Source organism: Corapipo altera, unplaced genomic scaffold, assembly GCF_003945725.1.
Source record: "Corapipo altera isolate COAL_440 unplaced genomic scaffold, ASM394572v1 24, whole genome shotgun sequence".
Classification (NCBI taxonomy): Eukaryota; Metazoa; Chordata; class Aves; order Passeriformes; family Pipridae; genus Corapipo; species Corapipo altera.
The window spans coordinates 2,916,877-2,940,624 of record NW_020884903.1 but is presented as its reverse complement, the minus strand read 5'-3'; the positions used below and the strand labels follow the sequence as shown (position 1 = coordinate 2,940,624).

The 23,748-nt window shown below is 43.1% G+C and overlaps 1 protein-coding gene across 1 annotated transcript in view; it reads left to right on the top strand.

Annotated features, from left to right (window-relative positions):
* Positions 1-14,650, top strand: part of APCDD1 (APC down-regulated 1) — a 31,338-nt gene extending 16,688 nt beyond the window's left edge. Inside the window, exons 4-5 of the mRNA XM_027651013.1 lie at positions 8,059-8,380; positions 10,422-14,650. Coding sequence (XP_027506814.1) covers positions 8,059-8,380; positions 10,422-10,870 — 771 coding nt within the window. The 3' untranslated portion in view covers positions 10,871-14,650. The remainder of the gene's footprint in view (positions 1-8,058; positions 8,381-10,421) is intronic.
* Positions 14,651-23,748: the final 9,098 nt, after the last annotated feature.

Below are 23,748 nucleotides of genomic sequence, written 5' to 3'. Positions count from 1 at the left end.
CTTACCACTGTCTGTTCTGCAACTCCAGTAAAAGCCTGCTCCAACACAAATGCAGTGACACACTGTTAACTATTTAGCGTAGCAAAATAAACCACAGGCCTTCAGATCGACTCAAGATATGTATCTAAACTACTGACACCTTCTTTATGGTTGGAATCTAAGCACAGTTGCTTCATCTTTTTGTAAGAGGGAGAGAGGACTCACTGGTAATATTGCTTCATGGTTCAGGGGCTGTATAAGTTGCTTTTTAAAGGCATAATAAACACATAAGGCAGCTTTATTTGGGAATACTTTGTTCTTGAAGATGGACATTTAAGCTGTCCCTTCGGGTTTTCCAGGAAATATTTTTTGTTAATACTTCATAAAACATTCATGTCACCATAACTTAGTATCATTTTAATGGGATAGATGACATGCAAGCACATTCATCTGAGAAGTCTGGTTTTCTCTTTGTTCTTGTCTTTTTCCCAGGCTAAAGTAGTTTACACCAGAAAAGAACAACTAGAAGACTTTTGCATTTCATGTTGTTTGTGTTTATTTCAGTTTTATGCACGGTTGTGCAACAGAATTAACATCCTAGATCAGACAGTTGTGTAATGGTAGTGCCTCCAGATTCTTTCACTATCTTTCCCTTCATAAGAGCAGTTAATAAAAACCATTCCTCAATATCTTAGAATATATGGTACACATTTGCAGATAAATCTGAGCATATCTCTACCCTCCTTCCTGCTTGCAGCACCTCTGCTCCCCACCAAAAGAAATCCCCATCTGACAACCCTGTAAAGGAGTTACCACTCTCTTTGGCATTTTACTTGCTTCAAGATTTTAATTAAAGTTTTAAATCTTTGTTATTCTTCATTCCATTTGGCAGGCTGAATTATAACTGTGTCAGCTGTGCTTCTCAACTCCCCAGAGCCAGCCTAATGCACATTAGTCAACTCAGCTTCATATGAGGTCATGGAAAGCCTGCAGATTATCACTTTTGCAGTGAAGAGAGTTTGTGGCCTTTTGTTAAAGCATTGTCTTGGTCTGCAGTTATCTGGAATGGTGGAGGCGTGAGCTTAATATTATACTGAGCAATTCATAAAGGTCTCCTTCCTGTGGACTTGACTCCTTGGCACTGTGAAGCAAAGTCATCCAACGTTTTTTGTTGAGCTGGAAGCATTTCCTTGAACTGATGTTCTCCCAAGAGAACATTTCCATTTATACTCATCTTGGGAGCATTCACTTACTGACACTAAAACCTGGTACCCGGTTTTCTTGGGTGGTGAGGTTTAAAGCATCCTAACCAGGCATGCTTCATTCCTGTCCCATCTAGCCCTGCCTGTGAGACATGGTATTTGGGTGGGTGTGCGAGATCAGTGCTAAGCATGGTTTTTCTTTCCCTTCTTCAGTACTTCCCCTGACAGTAATATGTGCATTCACACGGCAGGGGTTTCCTACCTCAGCTTTTGTGACTGTTGGATTCTACAGGATCCCAGGCCACCGGTTAGATCTGTACTGCACACGCAGTTCAAGCCTGAGCCCATGCTTGAGGAAACCCAATGCCTGCTCCCTCACCTCACATTGCCCTACAGCGAGGGTATGATGGGTGCAACATGCCACACCCGGTCATATGCTACATGGCATAGCCAATGCCAGACAAGATGGCCACAGAATCCACCCTAAAAGGGAAGCCCCCAATGCAAGAGCAACCTGACCCTGTGAACAACCAGAGCCTGGGTTTCCTCCCATGGGCTCCACAGCTTGGTCAGGAGCATCTTCCTCAGTGATGGGAGGGTGCAGAAGGGAGCTGGGATGAGTCCTAGAGATTTTGCTGTCCCTTGCTTCTCACCCTACTGTATAGATGCAACCTGTCCTCCTTTTCCAGCCATGAATGAGACCTGCTTCTGGGTTTTGGCTTGACACTGCCATTGATGGTGGGGGGGGAGAGGTGAGTGAGGAGCCCAGTGTCGGCGCAGACAATTGCAAAGAACATGTGCTTTCCATCTTGCTGAGGCAGAGGTGATACCTGAATCTCTTAACCTGGTTATGGAATGGGAACGATGTGTCCACTGTGCAGCAACTCAAGATAAAAGAGGAGAGACAATTTCTCGAATTACTTTGGGAATCTGCTGTGCAATTTCATGCAGGTTTAAAGATGTTGCATGTTTAAAACAAGCTACTACTGAGAAAAGGAACTGGGTTCACCACTTCACAGAATTATCCTCTGCTTTTTTTAGCCCTGGTCAGCTCTGAGCAGCAGTAGTCCTATGTCTGCCCCAACATCAGGCCTCCTAGAACAGCAGCTGCCATATTTTTAGGTGGTTTAGGACCTTACTATACATCGCTACCTTCTATTATTTTTGTCTTTTTGCTGTGTCTAATCTGGTAAAATACCAACTATTTGCAGCTAGAAAAGACAACAGAGAGAGCCTGACAGAAAATGGTCAAAATTCTCCATCATAGGGAGAATAAATATCAAGAAATCCCTAAAAATGCTTTTCTCCTTTTTTCAAAGAGAAACATTTGATTTTCAGAGAAAAATTGAATACCAGAAAACAAAATTTTGCTTCCTATCTCTTTTCCCCCAGACTGCATATACTTAATCAGATCCTTAGCCATACCCTTTTAAGGATAAGAATCTAATTTAAAATATCACATTAATTTTTCAGTCTGTTCTGCTAAGAATGCACTGCGTCTCTCAGACTCTAAGTAGTCTGAACAATGAATCTTCCCTTAAAAAACAGTAAGTTATAGTTGAGATAATGTTAGTTTTCCATTATGTAAATGAGCAAATATCAGAATAGTCATCAATTATAATTCTGCTGGAGAAAGGTTGAGGTGTTTCAGACAAATAGTATTTACAGACACATTTTCAAGATATGAAGGGTAACTAGATATACAGGGGAGAGAGCAAATATGTTTGAACAAGGCGTGCAGTTGAAAAATAGCTAGTTTTTGATCCTCCCCTTTACTATTAGTGCTTGTTTGCTTTGTCCCTAAGTACAACTTGCAGTACATATTGCAGGTCCTTGCCTCAAAATTAAGCATTGATTTCAGTTTCTACTTGAACCCTAAGGAAAGGGCACATTTTCTGTATGTTTGGAAAATGGTTTGGTCCATAGATGTCTTATTCTCTTAAAAACAACATCGAAATACAAAGATATTCAGAGAAAGGTGGAACACCTTCCAAATAGATCTTTCTAGGTGTTATTCAAAGCTCATTTCACCATTGCTCCGAGAGCATCCCAGTTGTATGATAGTTTTTTTGCCTCAGCCATAAAGAACACCATGAATTTATTAGAGGCAAATTAATCGTAGGCAGCCATAGAAATCTATAGAACTTAAGAGAAAATTAAACTATGCTGGGAGGGTTTATGTTTCTGAGTATCCACAGCAATTGGAAAAAAGATCAAGGGAACCTCATCCTTGTTTGCCTTTTTTTATTAGAAACCTCCCTGCTTGGCTTCCAGAGCTCTCTGGCGCTATTACCATTTCAGCTGAGACAGCAGGAGGGAGGGATAAGAAAAAATGTTGGTGGAAATTTTCAGATCACAAGCTAATTTCTCCCCAACTACAAGCACTGAGTTTCCAGCTGGAGATTCAGGCTTGTTTCAGCACACATGGCTTAGTTCAGAAATTGGCTTTAAAGAAACACCCAAGAGGGTGAGGAATTGGGGCACTATGAATTTGGCATTGCAGAGCTGCAAGGAGGCACCCATCATGGGAAGGGATCTTCCAGCCATTTCAGGGGCCAGTCCTTCAAGCAAGACCCCACTATTAAAAATATTGCCTTGTACACCTAAGATAATCAAAACATAGAACAGATGTTCATCCTGTCCGCTGCTCATTTTATTGCTTTTTAGTTTATGTCATGCCCAAATGAGCTTTTTATTAGAGAGTACTTAATCGTGTTTGGACTCAAGTGTCCTCTGTCTGTTCCCTATTTTCTTTGAACGTCTGTTTTTAGAAAATAATCTTTCCCTGAGACACATGGAAAGGGAGTGATTTGCAAAGCCACAGCTAGTGTAATTAAGATCCAAGAGCAGCTGTCCTAAAAAAAGCAAGAGGGATATATACAGTCAATTGTTAAACATAAATTACTCCAAAATTAAGTCGAATTGCCTCATAACAAAACTAGATCTTTCCCTTGTCCATTACTCAGGCAAAAATAATGCTGAGGGAGTTTACACATGGCATATTCTTCTCCTAAGAAGTTTATAACTTTGTGAAAGATAGTATCACAGCAAAAAAAAAAGGTTTTTTTGGGCTTAGATTCAAGTGCTGGTCTCAGCGAACCGATGCATTCAGGGTACGGGCGTATGAGGTGCCTGAGCCAGCCAATGTCTCACTGCTGGGAAGGGTGTAGTTCTGTTTCCTTCCACACTGCCCCAACCTCTCCCTGTCCCACTCCTGGTTTGATGCAAAAAGTGATGGTTCACCTCTGTCCCTTCATTCAGGCACATGATCAGTAAATAGAAGGCCATCAGGCTGGACATTTCTTAATAGCCCAACCGGCCAGACCGTCAGAGCTGGTGCAAAGCCTTCAGAGTTGGAAGGGCTGCACAGAGGTACGTTGGTTCTGGACCGCAGAGGTCAAAGAGCCAGGTGAGCTACAGGAGAGTAACAGAAAGTTAACGTGAACCTTCCTAGAGTTTGCCAAAGGAGTTACCTCTGCTCACAGTGTAATGCCAGACAGTGTAGTTTTATGTTTTGGGAAGTAACCCCTACTTATGCCCTAAGACATAAAACCACCCCTGATAAGGAGAAAGGGGCTGCTTGTGGTTATGAATTGTTTTCCACTGTGGATCTCCATGGGCCTCCACTGCCCACTCTGCCACTGGCCACAAGCAAGGGACTAAGCAGCTGCAGGTGTTACCAGTCAGCATCTTCTGCACTCCCAGTATGATGGAGAAGACATCAAACTATGAGAATATTCCTTCCCAGCATCAGAGCCTTGACTCATAATACCCATGTTTTTTTAATGGCATGGAGAAGAGATGAAACTTTAGAATTGCTGCTAGAAGAACAGCAAAAAGAACTATTATGCTTGATAGTCCTTTCTGGTTAAAAAAAAAAAAAAAAATTTATGTAGTTGCAAACAGGACTGATTACAGATCTTCATCTTGTCCATCCACTAGACCTGAGAAACAGCAGAAGAATCCCATAGCCAAGGGTTGAACAAGAAAGACAACAGGCTGAGTTTCTGTTTGGTTTTCTTCAGATTTTGAACAAGGGCAACAGACATCACTCGTTTTGAGGTTAAATTGCCTTGGCTCAAAAATTGTTTTTGGAGGACAAGCTCCTGAGAAGATGTGAATATAAACCAAACCACCATAGTGCTCTGCCAGAGTCTCCTCTGGGAGGTAATAAAAGCTTTCAAATTAGCTTCAATAGAGGAAGGGCTGTAGCAGAAATTATCTCCTACTATTGACCGATTCAGCTTATATAAACTATGTTTAATTCTATAACACTGTCTTTGTCTTGCTTTCTGGCTTCACTTTATTTGAGTGGGGGAATCACAGCTGTAAAGTTACTGTCATCAGCGCAGTTTATTAGCCCTTAATGTGTTAGAGAGGAGTGACACCAGTCTACCTCATGGCAGGACAGCCACGCTGGAGAAACAAGTGGTTTATAGACACTGGCATCTTCCACAGAGCAATCCCTTGGCCTAGATCTCTCTGGGTGTCCATGCAAAGCAGTGGTGGCATCTTTTGGATGTTGATGTCCAAGAAGAAAAAGCATTATTTCTATTACAATTCAAAAATACTTTTTGAATATAAGTCTGTGCTAACTTCACCAGTTGTGTTAAATTACTCAATTAAATGTTCTTTGTTTTTCACTAAGGTACTAGTAGCCCTTGCACCTGCTTGCGGAATTTAGCTGGAAAAAATGTATCTTAACATTATTTAAAAAGCTCCAAAGTGGGAAAGAAGTGCATCCACTTGAATTGCACGCTGACACATAGTTCCCAGAAGACCATGTGTTTTGGGGTGGAAAAATCCTCTGGAGGTTACCAAGTCCAACATCCTTCCTCTTCAGAGCAGGGCTGTTGGTCAGCGCTGGTTCAGATCAACCAGCTACACCATTTATAGTTATTTTGCACATAGACCATTATTCTACATCCCAGGGATGTAGAACAGTGGACTTTTCATTGATTTCACTTTTGGTGAAAAAACTTTCTGGTGAAAAAACAGACTGTCTGGCCTGGGGTGGGGGCAAATATAATATGTGTAAAAGGGATATATTGTGGAAGTTGTATGTTGATTCTCTGAAGCTACCTATGGTCATATCATATTACTGGAGAAACTCAAGGCACTAATGAAGATTGTGTGAATGTCACCCCTAAAGTGAGCTGTGAGCTGAAGGCAGTGAGTGGAGAAATGGTGACTCCACAGCAGCTCACATGGACTTTAAAGAGCAATGAATATTAGCACTTATATTATGTAGGGATCTCAGAGAGACCGGAAAAAAGAGGGCTGGAAAGGGGCTCAAAGATAAAGTATTTCTATAAATCTCTCTTCCCGATTGCTGCATGGTGAGCTTTAGCTCTTAACTCAATGCACTCTGAACTGCACCTCAGGAAAACACCTCACAGCTTGAACAAGGCAGATGTGAGTAACCCCCCCAGTGCATCCCCCTCTCTCCAGGAAGGATCACGTAGTGCCCTTGAGAGATGAAGGCACAAGCTATCTGTGTGGTCTTTCCCTTTCACTCTGAGTGTACACCTGCTTACAGCTCAGAGGACGCTGCCCCTCCACACATCAGCAGCTGAGTAGAAAGCCTCTACTGTCAAGTCCTGAGATGTAAACAAACGGCACATCACCAACCCAACACAGGCACCAGGAAAACAGAATCACAGAATCATACAATGGTTTGAGTTGGAAGAGGACTTAAAGATCATCTAGTTCCAACCCTCCTGCCATGGATAGGGACACCTTCCACTAGACCAAGGTGGTCAAAGCCCCATCCAAACCGGCCTTGAGCACCTCCAGGGATGAGGAGTCCACGACCTCCCTCGGCGACAACACTGCTTTTATCTTGAGGGGTTGTTCTTCTTAAGCTAATTATTTGCCATCAATAAAATGAGCTAAAAAATTAGTATCCTAATCCTCTATTGGTCTATAAAATTTAATTCAAGGCTTAGCAGAGCAGAGACAAAAGCTAATGGTGCTCTCTCTCTGTTGCCACTGAAAAAGTGCAAAATACAGTTTGAAAACTTAGAGGCCAAACTTTTGCCAACAAGACAAAAACTTTTCAGAAACAGAGTTAGCCTTAGGAACAACCTACAGGTCTCTGTCATTTCTGATGGCAGGAGGCGGAAGCCTCAGTGTGAAATTCCCTCCCTTCCTGCCATGGACTTGGAGCCTGCACGCCCCTAGTAAGACACCCCTTGTGCTCATGGTTAGGGCTGAGGTATTTGATTACTTGAGGCTGCTGCTTGGCCCACAGCAGTGAGCCGTCATGGAGCTCAGCAGGCACCGCAGACCCTGTTCTGGCTGGAAAGGGCAACAAAGCTTTCACCACGTTCAGTGGTAACTGGCCATGTCACACACTTCACAAACTTGCATTAGGGTTCAGAAAAGTTGAAAAACGTTTAAAATCACTGGTTACTGTTCTCCCAGTCTGCCATCCAAAAAGAAAAATGTCCATAGGACACCCATGTTTATCTACAGTAACCAAAGTTAACAACTAAAAAGAAGACAGATGCAAAATAAGAGCTCAGCAAATGTCTTGATTTCTAACACAAGTGTTGCAAAGTCCCTATCATAGTAAATTACTATCTGCCAGCTTCTCGTATGATTTGAAAGGTAAAGTCAGCCTTTTCTAGGTTCTATAAAAAGCTGAACTAATATGTTAATTTCAGATAAACGCAGACAAGGGACTTAATCTCTTAAGTACTCTCCTGCTGTGCAGTCTTACACGTACAAAACCAAAGGTACCACTAACAAGATAAGAAATTACAATCCATTAAAATGTGGGGCTGGTGTCACTTCAGCATGAAGTGGCTGGCCTGATTCATTGCCCTGTATCACAGATAATGCCTAAAAAGGGTTCCTCTCTGCTTTGTTTCAGAACCACGACCGCACGTGCATCGCGTGCAGAATCATCTACCGGTCGGACGAGCACCACCCTCCCATCTTGCCCCCCAAGGCAGATCTGACCATAGGGCTGCACGGGGAGTGGGTGAGCCAGCGCTGCGAGGTGCGACCAGAGGTTCTCTTCCTTACTCGGCACTTCATCTTCCATGACAACAACAACACCTGGGAGGGTCACTACTACCACTACTCTGACCCCATCTGCAAGCACCCCACCTTCACCATCTACGCCAAGGGACGCTACAGCCGGGGAGTCCACTCCTCCAAAGTGATGGGTGGCACAGAGTTTGTGTTTAAAGGTAGAGTGACTTGCTACGCTGGGGGCAGAGGTGGTCAGGTAGTCATGGACCAGAGCAGAGTTTGCTCATAGTGATTTGTTTTCTGATGGTTTCATTATGTGATTTTTAGGAGTTCATAATTTCTTGGGAAGTTTTCAAGCATTGTGTGAATGCCCAGACAAACTATACAGCTGCTAGACATTTCACACCACTGAAGCAATACTCGTTTGAGGCAGAGGTCTTTAAGTGCAGCACAAGAAAATAAGATTTCACGTCACTAAGTCTTGGAGTCCAGTGGCCAGACTTCAAGCATCTAAGAAAAGTGCCTAAGGTTAGATCTATGTCCTAGGACTCTTTCAGCAGAGAGAAAAAAAGGACCTTCAGAAGGCATTTCAGATCTGAAGAAGTATAAATAATTTTCTGTCAAAGATAGATGTAGCAGCACACATATTTTTATATGCTTCCAAGGGGCCCTCAAGCAAGTAAGAGTGTCCCTAAAGACAGCTCTGATTAATCTCACCGGAACAAAGACTAGACATATCTAACCAAAACCCCTCGAGCACTTTGGAAAGCAGCACTCAGTGGTGATGCCACCCAGGTCCCTGCAACTGAGAAGCCTTCCAGTGCAAACAGTCCCACGGCTCCCTGGATAGAAAGAGCTCAGAGGCCTGAACCACTCACACAAACAAACATCTCCAAAATACGACATCCCACCATGGCACCAGCCCCAGCAGAGCCTCTGGAAGCCTCAAGCACTCTGTAGGCTCTTCTCCTACTTATTTCAGTTACCATGTGAGAAGCATAAAGCTTCTTGCATGAGTCTAATTTAGGAAAGCATCTAACTATAAGAAATAATTTACTAATCTGGGATTTTCATAGGAGGCAGGAGATACCCTTGCCTGTCAAACTTTTGTTCTTTAGAGCTGCATATGTAGCAAGTCCTAGCTGAGCTTATGGGGTGAAATCCAGTTTTTGCTTGAATTTCTGGTTTATGCTATGCCAACTTACCTTACAGATCAAGGTCACTAATTTGGTTTTGATAAAACTTGTACATTCAATTTTTACAAATTACCTTTTACACCATATAGAGCAAATAATGTGAACTGTAGAGCCATTGAGTCAAATGTCTGTTTATAAAACCTGAGAATAAAACTCCCAACAAATATTGCTATAAAATGACTTGAAAGAGAATTTGGTGTGTTGGGAGCCATGAGGAGCTTCTGTTTTGGTCAGCACCAATCCATTCAGATCCCCTTTCTTCACATATTCTTGTGTCAAACACACACCAGGAAAAAACTCTATTCAGCTTCTGTTCAGGTCTCTATTCAGGCTCATTCAGTTTGGCTTTTCCCAAGTTTTTTAACTTGGCTGGAAAATAAAAGTTTGTGTGCCTTAAGCTCCTTTGAAATACAGGCAGGTTAGAACTGAAGAAGCTGCAGCACTCCTACATTTGATACTGCAGCTGCAGCCAATGTTTGTATATGAGAAAAAGCATTTCTCTGTAGGTCAGCAATATTTTATAATTCATGCAAAAAAGAAAATATAATATATGATGATAGTGCAGCTGTGATATTTTCCAAGTTCCCTAATTGAAACTAATTATTTCATTAGCTTTACAGGGTAACAGATGTTAAAAAATGATGAAAAATACATGATAAACAGCCCCACTTATGGATTAATACAGATGGTAATAAAACATCAGTAAAGTTTTATTGTTTCCTCTTCTCCCTATCACCTAATATAACCAACCAGGTTTTATCTATAAAGGATTGTCTGGAACCTATGAAAAGCTCTGCTTAATCTCTGCCTGAGATATGTGGCTGTCAGGTTTTTTTCAACTGAGTTGGAGGAGGGGGGTTGTTCTATGCAAAAACCAATTTTTGCACAAAGTCATAGACATGAAGTGATGCAAATAGATTTGCTGGCCACACTTATAATAGGAAAAATTCATTTAAGAATGAACAAGGGGAGACAATTTTGATTTAATGGGCCCCAATCTGCATGTTGGCTTTGCTTTTGTTTTTGTCCCTCTGCTAATAGCTCCCCTCTTCCTCTCTCACAGTGAATCACATGAAGGTCACTCCGATGGATATATCCACAGCCTCGCTGCTCAATGTCTTCAACGGGAACGAGTGCGGAGCACAGGGATCCTGGCAAGTTGGGGTGCAGCAAGATGTCACCCACACGAACGGCTGCATTGCGCTTGGCATCCGCCTACCTCACACCGAGTACGAAATCTTCAAAATGGAGCAGGATGCCCGAGGCAGGTACTTGCTGTACAACGGGCAGAGGCCGAGCGACGGGTCCAGCCCCGACCGACCAGAAAAGAGAGCCACTTCCTACCAGACGCCTCTAATTCAGTGCGCCTCATCAGTACCCAGGTCTGAAGAGTCACCAGAGGAGAATAAAATAAGGCTGTATAGCAGCAGGGCACCGGAAAAATATCCCAGTGCCCCAGCTCTTGCTTTGTTGTTTATTTGTACTGTGTCATATTGGGACATTCTCAGCTAGAAGTGAAAACAACTTATTTTTCGTGACTACAAAGCCAGGATTCCACCAGACTGGGGGTTGTTTTTCTTCCAAAAGAAAGGGACATTTATTTTCTTGATGCACTTGAATGCCTGAGAACTGTTGTTCTTTTCCTTACTTCCCCCTTCCTCCTCGAATCCTGAACGGCACTCGTTTGATGTTTGTGCTTTGAACTTCATCCAGTCTGATCCCTGGCCTGACATGACTGCACAAAAGTAATTGCACTTTAGGACTGCAGACTTCTGGGGGGAGGGAGGGGGTCTCCTTTTATTTTATTTTTCTTTTAACTGCTGGGATGAACATTTATGATCCTGCTTCAGTTGTCTCTGCCATCCTGCCATTGTGGTGCTCTTCTCCCCAACGCCTGGGTTCTCATCAGAATGTAGCTCTGGGGAAGGGCTCGGTGTTGTGCCAGTACTGTGATAGCAGCTTCCCCCTCTGACTTTACAGCTCTGATGTAGATATGTATATAAGGAGGAAACCCACAAAGATTTATCTTGCCATTATCTCACAGCTCATAATACAAAAAGAATCAGCAGATCAACAGCCCTCTGTTCCAAAAGTGATAAATGGTTAACACCTCTAATTAAAAAAAGAAAAAAGAATATTCCAAGTAATTTAAGCTCTTTTTTCCAATCATTAAGTTGTAAAAGTAATCAGTGGTTTAATATTTTCTCATTCAATTTCGTTAGCTATGTAATTGCTTTGAGGCCTCCCTTTGTAACTAGCAAGCAGTTACAACCAAGCCCACTCAAAGCCAGCCAGCAGCAACATTTTTTCTATTGGGTGCACACAGTGCAGGTAAGCTGCCAGTACAAGGCTGCAGGGACAACTTCTGTTTTCATATTCCTGAGGCCTTACTCTGCATACTCTGTGTGCAGTATTGTGTCAGCAAGGTGGACAAAGTAAAGAAGCAGGTGGGATTAATATGTTCTGCAAACCTACTTAGCGGTGTATTTTTAGTGATGTGACCTCGTGTAGGAACAAGGAAAAGAGTTGCAGCAGCAAGCACTCCGTGGCCCTTAGGAGAGCAAGAAAGGAGCTGGAAGCTGACCTGCAGAGGGAGGGACACTGGCCCAGTCTTACCATAGGGAGGGGCAAGAGATGCCCAAATGCAGTCAGTTCCTCCCTTTTCTCCTTGCTGAACTGTCCCAATACATACCACAATTTCATAGAGCTTAAATCAGTATTGTTTGGGGAGGTCTAGGGAGGCATTGCTGGGAAATAGGATAGGCACAGGCCTCAGAGAGCATTCTTCAGCAAGAGCCTGCTGAAGAAACTCAGAAGTTTCCCTCAGTGGCAAATATATCCTTTTGTGCACTGATGTGAATCAGAGCAGACTCTGGAGGCTGTAGGGAGACATTTAAGGCCAGCAAGGAGTTACAAGTTCATAGATGAACCATGCTCCCCTGCTTTAATGGGGAGTGAACCTTGCAGCATTTCGGCGGTGGCTTTTACTTATGTACACATTTTGGTTTGCAGGAGGAGCAGGAACCTGTGTAAGAAACATAAGGAGTAAGGTCATAGCGTTTCTTTACAGTATCAGCAGCTTCTAGCTGCCCCGTTCAGTACTGAGTCGGAAAAAGAGCCTTTAATGAGTTATTTTCAGTATCACAGGAAAAGTATGAATGAAGGTCCTTCAACTTTATATAGTGAGTCTTCACACTATATAAGTGTGCTATAGCAAAAGAATTCCTTGAAAACATGGATGTGAGTTTCCTCAGATCTGGAACAAAATCAGTTCACCTGCTTTTGAGACAGCAGGAGGATGGGGAGAAGGAACAGTATCATAGACTTGCTGCCAGGTCAGATCACATCTTCCATATTTTTTTCCTCAGGCAAATGAAAAGTCACAGAAAACTCTTTAACAGGAATGGAGCTCAGGTTGTTTCAGTGGTCTCCAGAGAAAGTGTTCATCCATCCACCTTCAGCTCCACCTTCAGATCCTCCTTCAGCCTGCTGGAAGGAGCTGAAAGCCAACTCACCATGGTGAATTAAACGCTATGAACAGCTATTCTTGACGGTTTTCTGCTCCACATAGTCAAACCTACTTGAAGAGCCAGCTCTGGATCAGTTGCTGGTCAGGGGGGGTATGAGGAGGACAGTTTTAACTCGGGGGTCAAGAAGGAGAAACAACGTCTCTGAAAGAGTAGCTAGGAACCAGGATGGAGTTTGGTTTTCTCTAGCTAGACTTGAGTTTTGTAGTCAGCATCCAAACGGGTTACTGAGCTATTACAGTCAAACAAGTCCCTTGACCTTTAGTGTTATTTCTGACTTCTGTTTGAGACCTAGCAGCATGAGTGAATTCATGTTAGTTTTCATTAAAGAGGATGGGTATGGCATGATGTTCCTTAGATCACAAAGGAAAGCTTCTTCTACCAATGTTGACCATTCCCAGGTCAGGCAGTGCTATCTCTGAAAAAATATCAATGGCTAGGAGTTGTCAGACCATGTCCATTCCCCGTGCAAGTGCCACACACAACTCAATCCCAGCTGAAATCAGCATGTGCTTGTGATGCAGGACTGAAGCAGACAGCAAAGGAACTGCTCCACAGCATGATCTTCTATATTCATCAGGGAAATCATCTACAGGTTAGCGCTATGTGGTTCCTCTGTAAATTGCCTAATGTCAGAAATATTACATCAGTTTCAAGAGAAAGCTCTGTCTAGTTCTTACCTCCAAAAGCACATTCATGTCTCAGCTGTTTTGAATCACAGACTTGCCTGGGTTTTCCAAGGTTTATGGTTAGACTACATGCAAATGTGACTCAATGTACAAATTGTATAATAAATGATCTTTTTCCCCTGCCATTTAAAGACACTTAAAAAGGAAGTATTTTAAAAGGTCTTCATAATCCTTTACAAGAAATCTGATTGGGGACTCCTGTAGTTTATTTGTAGTGTTGACCAGAAACATAATTTTATCATCTGGGTTCTTAGCCTATGCAGCACCAGCTTCCCTCCATGTGCTTATATATTTTTTTATTTTTATGTTAGCCAGTACAAGTCAAGTTGGTCAAAGCTGTAAGTCTACAGAGTGCATAGTTTATGTGCCAATCCATACTCTCTGTGCCTTGCTTACAGGCACAGAATGAGGAGCTAAAGCTTACCCAATCTTTTGGTTTCATCACACACTAAATTAACTGCTCCACAGTACCACATACATTTGTGACACAATATATTACATTCATTTTATTTCTCCAACCTGACCTCATGTGCTGGCAGCCCTGGCTGCTAAAAGAAGTTAAGCTGGAAATGGTTTAGCAGTGGAAGACCTACAAACTGAGTGATTTGTCCCTTGCTGAAATGCACAAGCTTTAAAAAAATGAAACCATTAATATTGGTATCTTCAGTAATTGCCAGTGTTATCAAGACAGGTGAAAACTTTTCCCTCAGTAATATCCTACTCAAGAAGCTACCTGACAGAAGAAATGGTAACCTGAAGAAACTCTTAGGCCAATTGGTTTAACAGGTTCTATTCAAGAAATAGGACAAAAGGGATCAGAAAAGCCAAAACAAGTGTTCTTACTCTGTTTCTATACCATTTACATATTGTGCCTGCTGCCCTGGGGTAAAATATCATTTCTATTAACAGAAGTCTCTATTTTAAGATATAATGTCTGTCTTGCTTGAGTTGGAGTGTGCTTGCCTAAAGTGTAGGATTTTAAAAGAAAAAAAATCTTTTTATTTTTGTAAAGCTATAGAAGATATTTTTCTTCTCAACTATGTTCCAGATTAAACTGCTGGGGAAGTTTAAGCACTTGTTAAACTATTGATTGAAATAAAAACAAAGTCTAACTGAAAACTTTAAGATTTCTTTGCCTCCTCTACATGTTAGTTTCTTGTTCTGTTGACTTTCTACCTGTAAAAACATGATAGGTGCCTCAGAAAGCAACAGCCAAACCCCATCTGTTGAGTAACTTGTGCACAGAAAAGATAATTTCTTACTATATACACAGGAAAACATTTTTTGTTTCAGACAAAACAGACACGTCTGTCATTAGAAACAGCTCTGATGGATACAGCTGTGATGATTTGGGTTTCACAGCACATCTTCAGGTTCCCTGAATAAAAACCGGGCTGTAAGTGCTCAGTGAGTAACGATGGTGTTGGCTTGCAGGGAGAGGACGGTCAGAGCAGCTGTGTCAGCACAAATGGTACAGTTCTACAGAAACCACGTGTTTTTCATAAATGAGATGTAAATGAACAAACCAGCACTGTTGCTCTGCTATTGCATCTCAGTTGCTTTAAGGGCTATGGCCTGGGGGAAGGAGCACGGAGGGATTTGAAAGGACACTTTTCTTGAAAGAAAAACCTGAAATGAACTGTAAAGGGAAAGCAAGCCACAGGATAACAAAAGCATCTTTCCTGAGTGCTGACAGTTTCACACAGAAAGAGGTGAAATGCAATCAGTGAGCCTTCTACTGCCACCATCAAAAGCTTTATAGTTGACCAGTTTCTGAGTTTTTACAAGTGACTCAGGAGATCCCTGAAAGATGAGCTCTGTTTTCAGGAAGCGTGCCCTAAATTACAAGGTACTCTGAGTGCAGTAGCCACAGCCTGTGAAATGGCCTCCCTTCCACACAAAGCGATGAGTATCGATGAGTCCAGGCAATTTATTGCAAGATTATGCAAGCTTCTACTTGGCATAATTTACTCAGTCCTTACACAACAGGGAAGACCATGTAATAAAAACCAGCACCACTCATTCCGGTTCATTCAAATTCATTAATTTTCCATGATTTTCTCTCTTCCTACAAGTATTTTGTTCCTTCTAGTCTTCTCCCCTAGTGCAATCACTGTTGGGTTTTTTTTCACAGCCATTGCTACCAGCAATAAATAATAATAAAGAACTTCACTTTTGAATCAAGCAGAGACAAACACAGCTTTGAGGAATCAAACCTCAAGTCTCTTAATAGCCAAGGTAGCTATTGGCCTGAGCAATTATTTATCAGGCACCTTCTGCCCATCCATCTTCTTCGCAAGTCTGTTCCAAGGTGTGGAACCAGTCCATCGGATAGATTCTAGCTATGGTACTACCAAACCCTAAGGACAGTAATTAATTCCTCCGTGTCATCCAATGATGGGAACTGCCCATGATCACCACCTCAAAGCAGGCAGGCACAATTCCCAACATCCTCTCCCATGAGAACCACAGTGGTCCTTGTCTGCTGTCATGTGCAAGACAGTCTGTTGGAAAATGAGAAAGAAAGCTGTGCAGGGTAGTGCTGTTTTTGAATAAATAAAAGAAAAAAGTGGGGAGAAAAATTATACGCTTGAAGATGTTGGGCATTGGGTCCCTGCTGAATTCTGCAATTTCACACAGAAAATTAAAACCAGGATCAAACCTACATACTTTCATCCAGAGGACAGATGCTTGCTGTACAGACACATGCATCATGAATTTCTTTAAATAAATGCCCAACTACTGGATCGCTTTACTTTTAGCACCAATCAGAAAAACCACAAAAATAATCAAAATTAGGTATGGGCATCAGCTTTATTAACTGCCCTATACGAGACCCCACCTGGAGTGCTGCATCCAGCTCAGCACAAGAAAGACATGGACGTGTAAGAGCAGGTCAAGAAAAGGGGCAGAAATATGATCAGAGGCTGGAGCACCTCACCTATGAGGAAATGCTGAGAGATTTGGCACTGTTCAGCCTGGCAAAGGTTCCAAGGACACCCTATTGCAGCCTCTCAGCACCTAAAAGGGGCATATAAGAATGATGGGGACAAACTTTTTAGCAAGAACTGTTGTGCTAGGACAAGGAGTAATGGTTTTTAACTGCCAGAGAGTCGATTTAGATTGGGTATTGGGAAGAAATTCTTTATTGTCAGGGTGGTGAGGCACTGGAACAGGTTGCCAAGAGAAGGTGTGGATGTCACATCCCTGGTTCAAGGTCAGGCTGGTTGGGGCTTTGAGCAATCTGATCTGGCGGAATGTGCCCGTGGCAGAGGGGTAGGAACGAGATGATATTTAAGGTCCTTTCCAACCCCAGCCATTCTAGGATTCTCTCTCTAAGGCATTGCAGGAAGCAACTGCATCTTCCAACAAACACGATTAATAGTTTCAGCACTACAAGCAAGAGACCCCCGAGCCCCTAGACACTCCGCCGCAAAGAGGAGCCCCCAGCGCGGGCTCTCGGGGAGGCGGGAGAAGGGACGCGGCCCGTGGGTCCGTCCGGGAGCGGCGAGGGCCGGGGACACAGCTCCATCTGGCGGCTGGAAACTGCCGAACGCCGCCTCTCCTTCCAGCGTCCCCCCGGGCAAAATCCACTGGGGACACGATCATGGGGGAGCCCAAACCCAGCCAGGCCGTGAGGCTCTGTCCCCTTCATCGAGAACAACGAGCAGGAGCAGAGCCCAAGGTAAGGACAGGCTCGTCGTGCTGCCCCTCGGGCTGGTTATAGCGATTAACTCGGAGCGCTTGAGATGGGAGAGCAGCAACTGCGGAGCAAAGTGAGAGGGCGACACACCCACCTGTCACGAAAGGATCATCAGAGCCTGCGTAAATGTACAAGAGACATGGAGCTCCTGGAGTGGGTCCAGTGGAGGGCTACAAAAGGACTGGATCAAAGGACTGAAGCATCTCTCTTAGGAGGAAAGACTGAGGGAGCTGGGACTGTTCAACCTCAATAAGAGAAGACAGTACGAGACCTCATGTGTTTAAAGAGGGAGTGCCAAGAGGATGGAGCCAGGCTCTTCTCAGGGGCTCCAAGCAGTAGGACAAGAGGCAACGGGCAGAAACTGAGGCATAGGAAGTTCCACCTGGGCATGAGGAAGAACTTCTTTACTGTGTGAGTGACTGTGCACTGGAAGAGATTGGCCAGAGAGGTTATGAAGTCTCCCTCACTGGAGATATTCAAGAAGTGACTGGACACAATCCTGTGCCATGTGCTCTGGGATGATCCTGCTTGAGCAGGATTGGACCACTGTGATCCCTTTCAACCTGACCCATTCTGTGATTCTGTAATTGGGCAAATTAACAGAAAATGTGCATGAGTAATGAAGCCAGTTTCTCTATGGAGGCCATGGGTTTAGCATACAGAAAATAAAACATTCATCTGTGGAAGATACTTTACAAATCTTCCCTGAGGGTGAGACTATCACTACAGTTTCATTCCACGTGATGCTCTCTACTTACCAGAGGGGCGCACCATCCACGGGAGTAGTAGTGATGAAAGAAATCACAGGAATTACACTCAGAAAAAAAGTGAAGTTACCCTTGCAAGAGCTAGGAAATGCCAAAAGTTTTGCCCTCCAGCCTTAACTGAAGCCCCTCCTGCATGCCCAGCACCATCCAATCAGGGCAAAAGTTGAACTTACACAGTATGCACTAAAGGAATCCCTTCTCTGCACTCTGTAAAGGATACAGGGGACGTGATTGCACGGTCTAAGTTGTAGCAACCATTTCTGCCTTTTCCATAGAAGGAGAATACCGTTACTAAACTGTAAACCTTGCATTTCCCATTGATCCATATTCTGCATCTGTTCAAAAATGTATATATAGGTGATGGCAACTGAAAATTGTAATGATATATACACACAGTTCATATGAAAGTACTTTATCCAGGGAATTACCAAAAATTTTAATAAGGAGTATCACACACTCACTAAAACTAAGAGCAACATAAACTCTGAAATACACTAAATATGCACTGACTTTTGACAGCTACACTATAATTTCAGAATATATTTAAAATATATTTAAAATTTTTACATTATTTGTTTCACCCAGTTATATGCTTTAGTTTCCATGATTCTAACCAGAACTAGGAGATATCTATGCATATTTAGTGACATGGAACTTACAGAACTTAGAGACTGGGAAGAATCTCTTATAAAAGTAGCTTAATTTCTAAAAATCTAAATTCAAATTTCTTAAATCCAAAATTGCTTTTGCACTGACAGCACAGATCTTTAGACTTCACAAAAGCAGCAGCAATTGCTTCTGAATGTTGGCAGTACACCTTGTGTCAGCATCCTCCTGCCTAAGCCTCCTGTTTCTCTTTCAAGGTCTCAAATTAACACTTGCAGAGGCTGAGTGCATTTCAGATGGGTTTTGGATAGGATGGCTCCCATTTGGCAAGAAGGAAGGAAGTGTTTCTGTACTCAGTCACCTTCAAAATTAGCAATTTGAAATAAATTGAAAAGGATCTGAAAAATCAAAAAATGAAGGAATAAAACAGATAAGAGGCAACTGAAGCGATTACAAACATATCACACTGTGTGGAGTCCCACAGTAACCCAGCCTGCTGTAACCACCATCAGCTCACATACTGGCACACAGGCACCCAAGAAAGATTTGTATTCAGATGTAAATATGGACATGCACAGACACAAACAATGGTTTTGCATAACCCCACTGTCACACCTGCCCACAGGGCAGTCAATGTTTGTGGGGCTCACCCAACGAGCTGCGCCGTGTGCCGGAGGGCTCTGGTCATGTGCTGCTCTTCTCTGCTGCTCCCTCAGAGCAGAGCCAAGGAAAGCAGGAGGTCCCTTCCACACACTGCTGGTTACCTTGCTGAAAACGTTCATGTTTACTTTTGATTGGCTGCTTCATTTCTAAACCTCTAGTTCCACAAATACAATTTCTACATACTGTTAGAAGTGGACTTAGAAATCCACAGTTCACCTTTTAAACAACAAAAAAAAGAAATAAAAGCACTGGTCTACAAGAAGTTTTGAGCTCAGTTATGGTTACTCTGAACATCAAACTTGTCCCATCTGTTTGCAGTCATTGAATTAGCATTTCTGAAGCACCTGAACAGAGCAGATCAGAGAAGTGAGGATATATACATGCAGAGTTATACTTTCTACCAATTTTTAGCATTTTTTACTTGTTACTTAGCAGTTTTCTTGCATCACCCCTTCCCACTTCTCAGTAGATCAAACCCCACTCCCACCTCGACAGGCTCTCCATGAGCTTACACTGGTGACCGCTGTAGCCCCCACAGTGACTGATAACCTGCTCCCTGGTAACCCACTCATCTCTCACCCACATCGCTGACAAGTGCTGGGCAGCTGCTGGGCTATTTCATCTATGCCCATGCTGGCAGCTTGGCAAGGATGCCAGCACTAACTGGTCCAACAGCAGCGAGCAGGACACGTATCTTTCCAGTTCACCATGTAGGCTTGCCCAGGATGAGAGCCTCAATTTAAATGTCTTTCATTTGAGCTCTAATTTTCCCTTTAATTGGAGGTAATTGGTGTCTGTGAAATACACACCTCTCTATCAAATGTGGCTTGAATTAGATTTCAAATCCACACAGGGAGCAGCAGCACAAAGATGCTGCAATCACATAAACCTTGTCTCTGTACATTTTGTCTCCTTTAAGTCAAGTTTTTCCACAAATACACTGACCTTCCTTTGCCATTGTAACCTGTTTCCTGTGGAGGCAGGATGAAGAGATTATTTCACCTAATCAGGAAAGCAATCTGTTCTGATTTTCTTGGAGCTGGGACGTGAAATGAGAGGCCCAAAGGCTAAAATATTTCCAGGTATTACACAAGAAAGTGCAGTCTGAAAGCACTGCCACGAAGCTGAAGGCTGCACTGGAAATCTGAGATTAGACAATCCTGGGCATGAATACAATGGAAATCCTTCTCCTGGCATTCTCTTTACAAGGCCGACCACCATGTTTGAGGCTTTACACCCTAAAACTGGAGAGAAATTCCCATTCCTGGAGAAGGCAGAGCAGTTTCCAGCACAGGTCTGGAAAGAAGGCAGTACATACACTCCTTTCTAACACACCTTTCTATAGTCCTGGGACTACAAAGTCATCACAAAGACACTTCGGAAGCAGTGCATCTTACCCTTCTCATGGCCATCTCTTCCTACCACACTCCTGTTTTCTTCACTTGACACCAGCCACTGAGGTGTGGAACAGGTATTTTGTATTTATGACTTCAACATTTTAAACTAGATGGAGTTGATTAAGGCAATCAGGGAAAAATAACCACTGCACAAGCTCCCACCTTCTAAAAATCACTCACTTCATCATCAAAGCTGCATTTTCTAATACCTGTGATTACAGCTCCAGAGGGTCCTCTATTTGACCCAGGGTTCAAGTTTTGTTTTCTACAGATTTTCTTCCTAAGCCTTTCTAAAACATGGTTCTATAAACTACACAACAATTTAAAGCAATGCCTCTCGACTGTTAAGAAAAAGAGCCCCATCTTTAAGATTCTCATTACTAATATTCCTCAGAACAGCCCTCATACCAGTGCAGAAGTCTACTGCAGTCTGAAAAGCAGTAATAACAGCATTTACTAATTTAGAGTGAAAACACAGCACTGGATTTAACTCTGAGTCAGTCTACTATTACTGGAGCACCTTTACTTGAAGGAGTCGAACATGTGTATGTTTTAAAGAAAAAGAAGTGCTTTGGCTCTTCTGAAGTACTCAGGGAGTAGCTGTCTGTATCATCTGTACCTGGGCTATCAAAGCAGCAATGGAAAAATATTCTTCCACTTCCATGGGTAGAGCAATTGTGGTGGTTTGACCATGGCTGGATGCCAGATGCCCACCAAAGCTGCTCCATCATTCCCCTTGGAGAGAAAATAAAATGAAAGGCTCATGGGTTGAGATACGGGCAGGAAGAGATTGCTCACCAATTACTATCATGGGCAAAACAGATTTTACTTGCAGAAATTAATTTATTGCCAATCAAATCAGAATAGAATAATGAAAAGTAAAATCAAATTTTAAAACACACACACACACCCAGTCCCCCTCTTCTTCTCAGAATTAAGCCTTCTCAGGCTTAATTCTATTCCCAATTTCCTCTCCCTATAAACAGTGCAGGGGGATGGAGAATGGGAGTTGCAATCAGTTCATCACACATAGACTCTGCTACTCCTTCCTCCTCAGGGGAAGGACTCCTCACACTCTTCCCCTGTTCCAGCATGGGGTCCCTCCCACGGGAGACAGTCCTTCACGAACTTCTCCAATGTAAGTTCTTCCCACGGGCTGCAATTCTTCACGAACTGCTCCAGCATGGGTCCCTTCCATAGGGTGCAGTCCTCCAGGAACAGACTGCTACAACATGGATTCCTCACGGGGTCACAAGTCCTGCCAGAAAACCTTCTCCAGCATCGGCTCCTCTCCATGGGTCCACAGGTCCTGCCAGAAGCCTGCTCCAGAGCAGGTTTCCCACTGGGTTACAGCCTCCTTCAGGCATCTACTTGGTCCAGTGTGGGGTCCTCCACAGGCTGCAGGTGGATCTCTGCTCCACCATGGCCCTCCATGGGCTGCAGGGGCACAGCTGCCTCACCATGGCCTTCACCATGGGCTGCAGGGGAATTCCTGCTCCAGTGCCTGGAGCACCTCATCCCCCTCCTTCTTCACTGATCCTGGTCTCTGCAGAGTTGTTACTCACATATTCTCATTCTGCAGTTGCAATTTGCTCTTCTGCAGTAGCTTTTTCCCCTTCTTAACCATGTTTTATCCCAGAGGTGTGTGTTACCACCAGTGCCAATGGGCTCAGCCTTGGGTCTGTCTTGGAGCTGGCTGGCATTGGCTGTGTTGGACAAAGGGGAAGCTTCTGGCAGCTTCTCAGACAAGCCACCCTGGTAGTCCCCCCGCTACCAAAACCTTGCCACAGAAATCCAGTACAGCAATATACACCCCCACTAGCAGACTACCTGTACAGTTTTAGGACTGTTTGCTTTCTTTTACAGTGAACAGCACTGGCTCCACAGAATTTTTTTGGAACAGACACTCACTTCCAGGACTATAAAAGCAACACACCCAAATGTTTAGGATATTTGCCCCCCCCCCCCCTTACTGTCTTAGGCCAAGGTCAGGCATTATAATCCCAGTGAGCACATTCCACTGTTAAACACCTAACAGCTACATTTTCTGTCTGTTCAACACTCAGCTTCAGGGACAGACAAGGCAACAGCTAGGCCTTTAGGAAGGTGTTTTAAAAGACTATGAAAGATTTCTAAGCAGCACTAAGCAGCATTTTTGAAATACAACAACAACAAAAAAAAACCAACCAAACCTTGGACAAGGCCCAAGGAAGGCTTGATGAGAAACAGGACAGTGTGTGCTTAAACTGCCCCTTCCCAAAAATTTGCCTCAACACTTGTACCTCAGTCTCCTCATCTCTAAAGCCAGGAAAACCCATCCTCAGCAAGGCAGACTGAGACACTCACAAGGATTGCGATTTAACTACTGCCAGTTCTGAGAACAGCTTAGACACTGATCCCTAGTGATAATCTCTCTGAACTCACCTATGCACGTGAACCTGCACCAGCATTAGTAAAAACTTTCAATAATATCCTGAAATAATTATTCCCAGACTGTGGCAGTTTGTTGTTCGGTTGGCTGGTTTTTCTTCTTGCAGAACTTGGATAAGCAGTCTAATTTAAAAAAAAAAAAAAAAGTAAAACAACTTACAAGGCTTTTTTTCTTATAAACAGATTTTAAAGGTAACTATTTCAGCCACCTTTCAATTAGTTTCATTTATTTCACATGTCTGAGTTCAGACTACTAAGCTGTAATTATAGCTGTCTGTCTCACACCTCTATGCCTGGTTACCGCAACACCCTTTAAATCTTTTCTAAAGAAGAAGGAGAAGATCAGCATTCCACCAACTGCCAGCAACAGAGCAGCTATGGTATAAACAGGGATTCAATACCCTGCTGGCAGCGTTGTGAACATTACATAAAGTGGTACCAAGTTTTAAATAAAACAGCACTGTAATGTGGTGAGAGATGTTTATACCACTTATAGTTACAACATAATGTGTAGGGGATGAAACAATAACTTCATCCAAAGCAGTTTCCAGACCCAGTTCACCACACACACATAAACCCTTATCCTAGCAAACGAGGCACAGGCACTG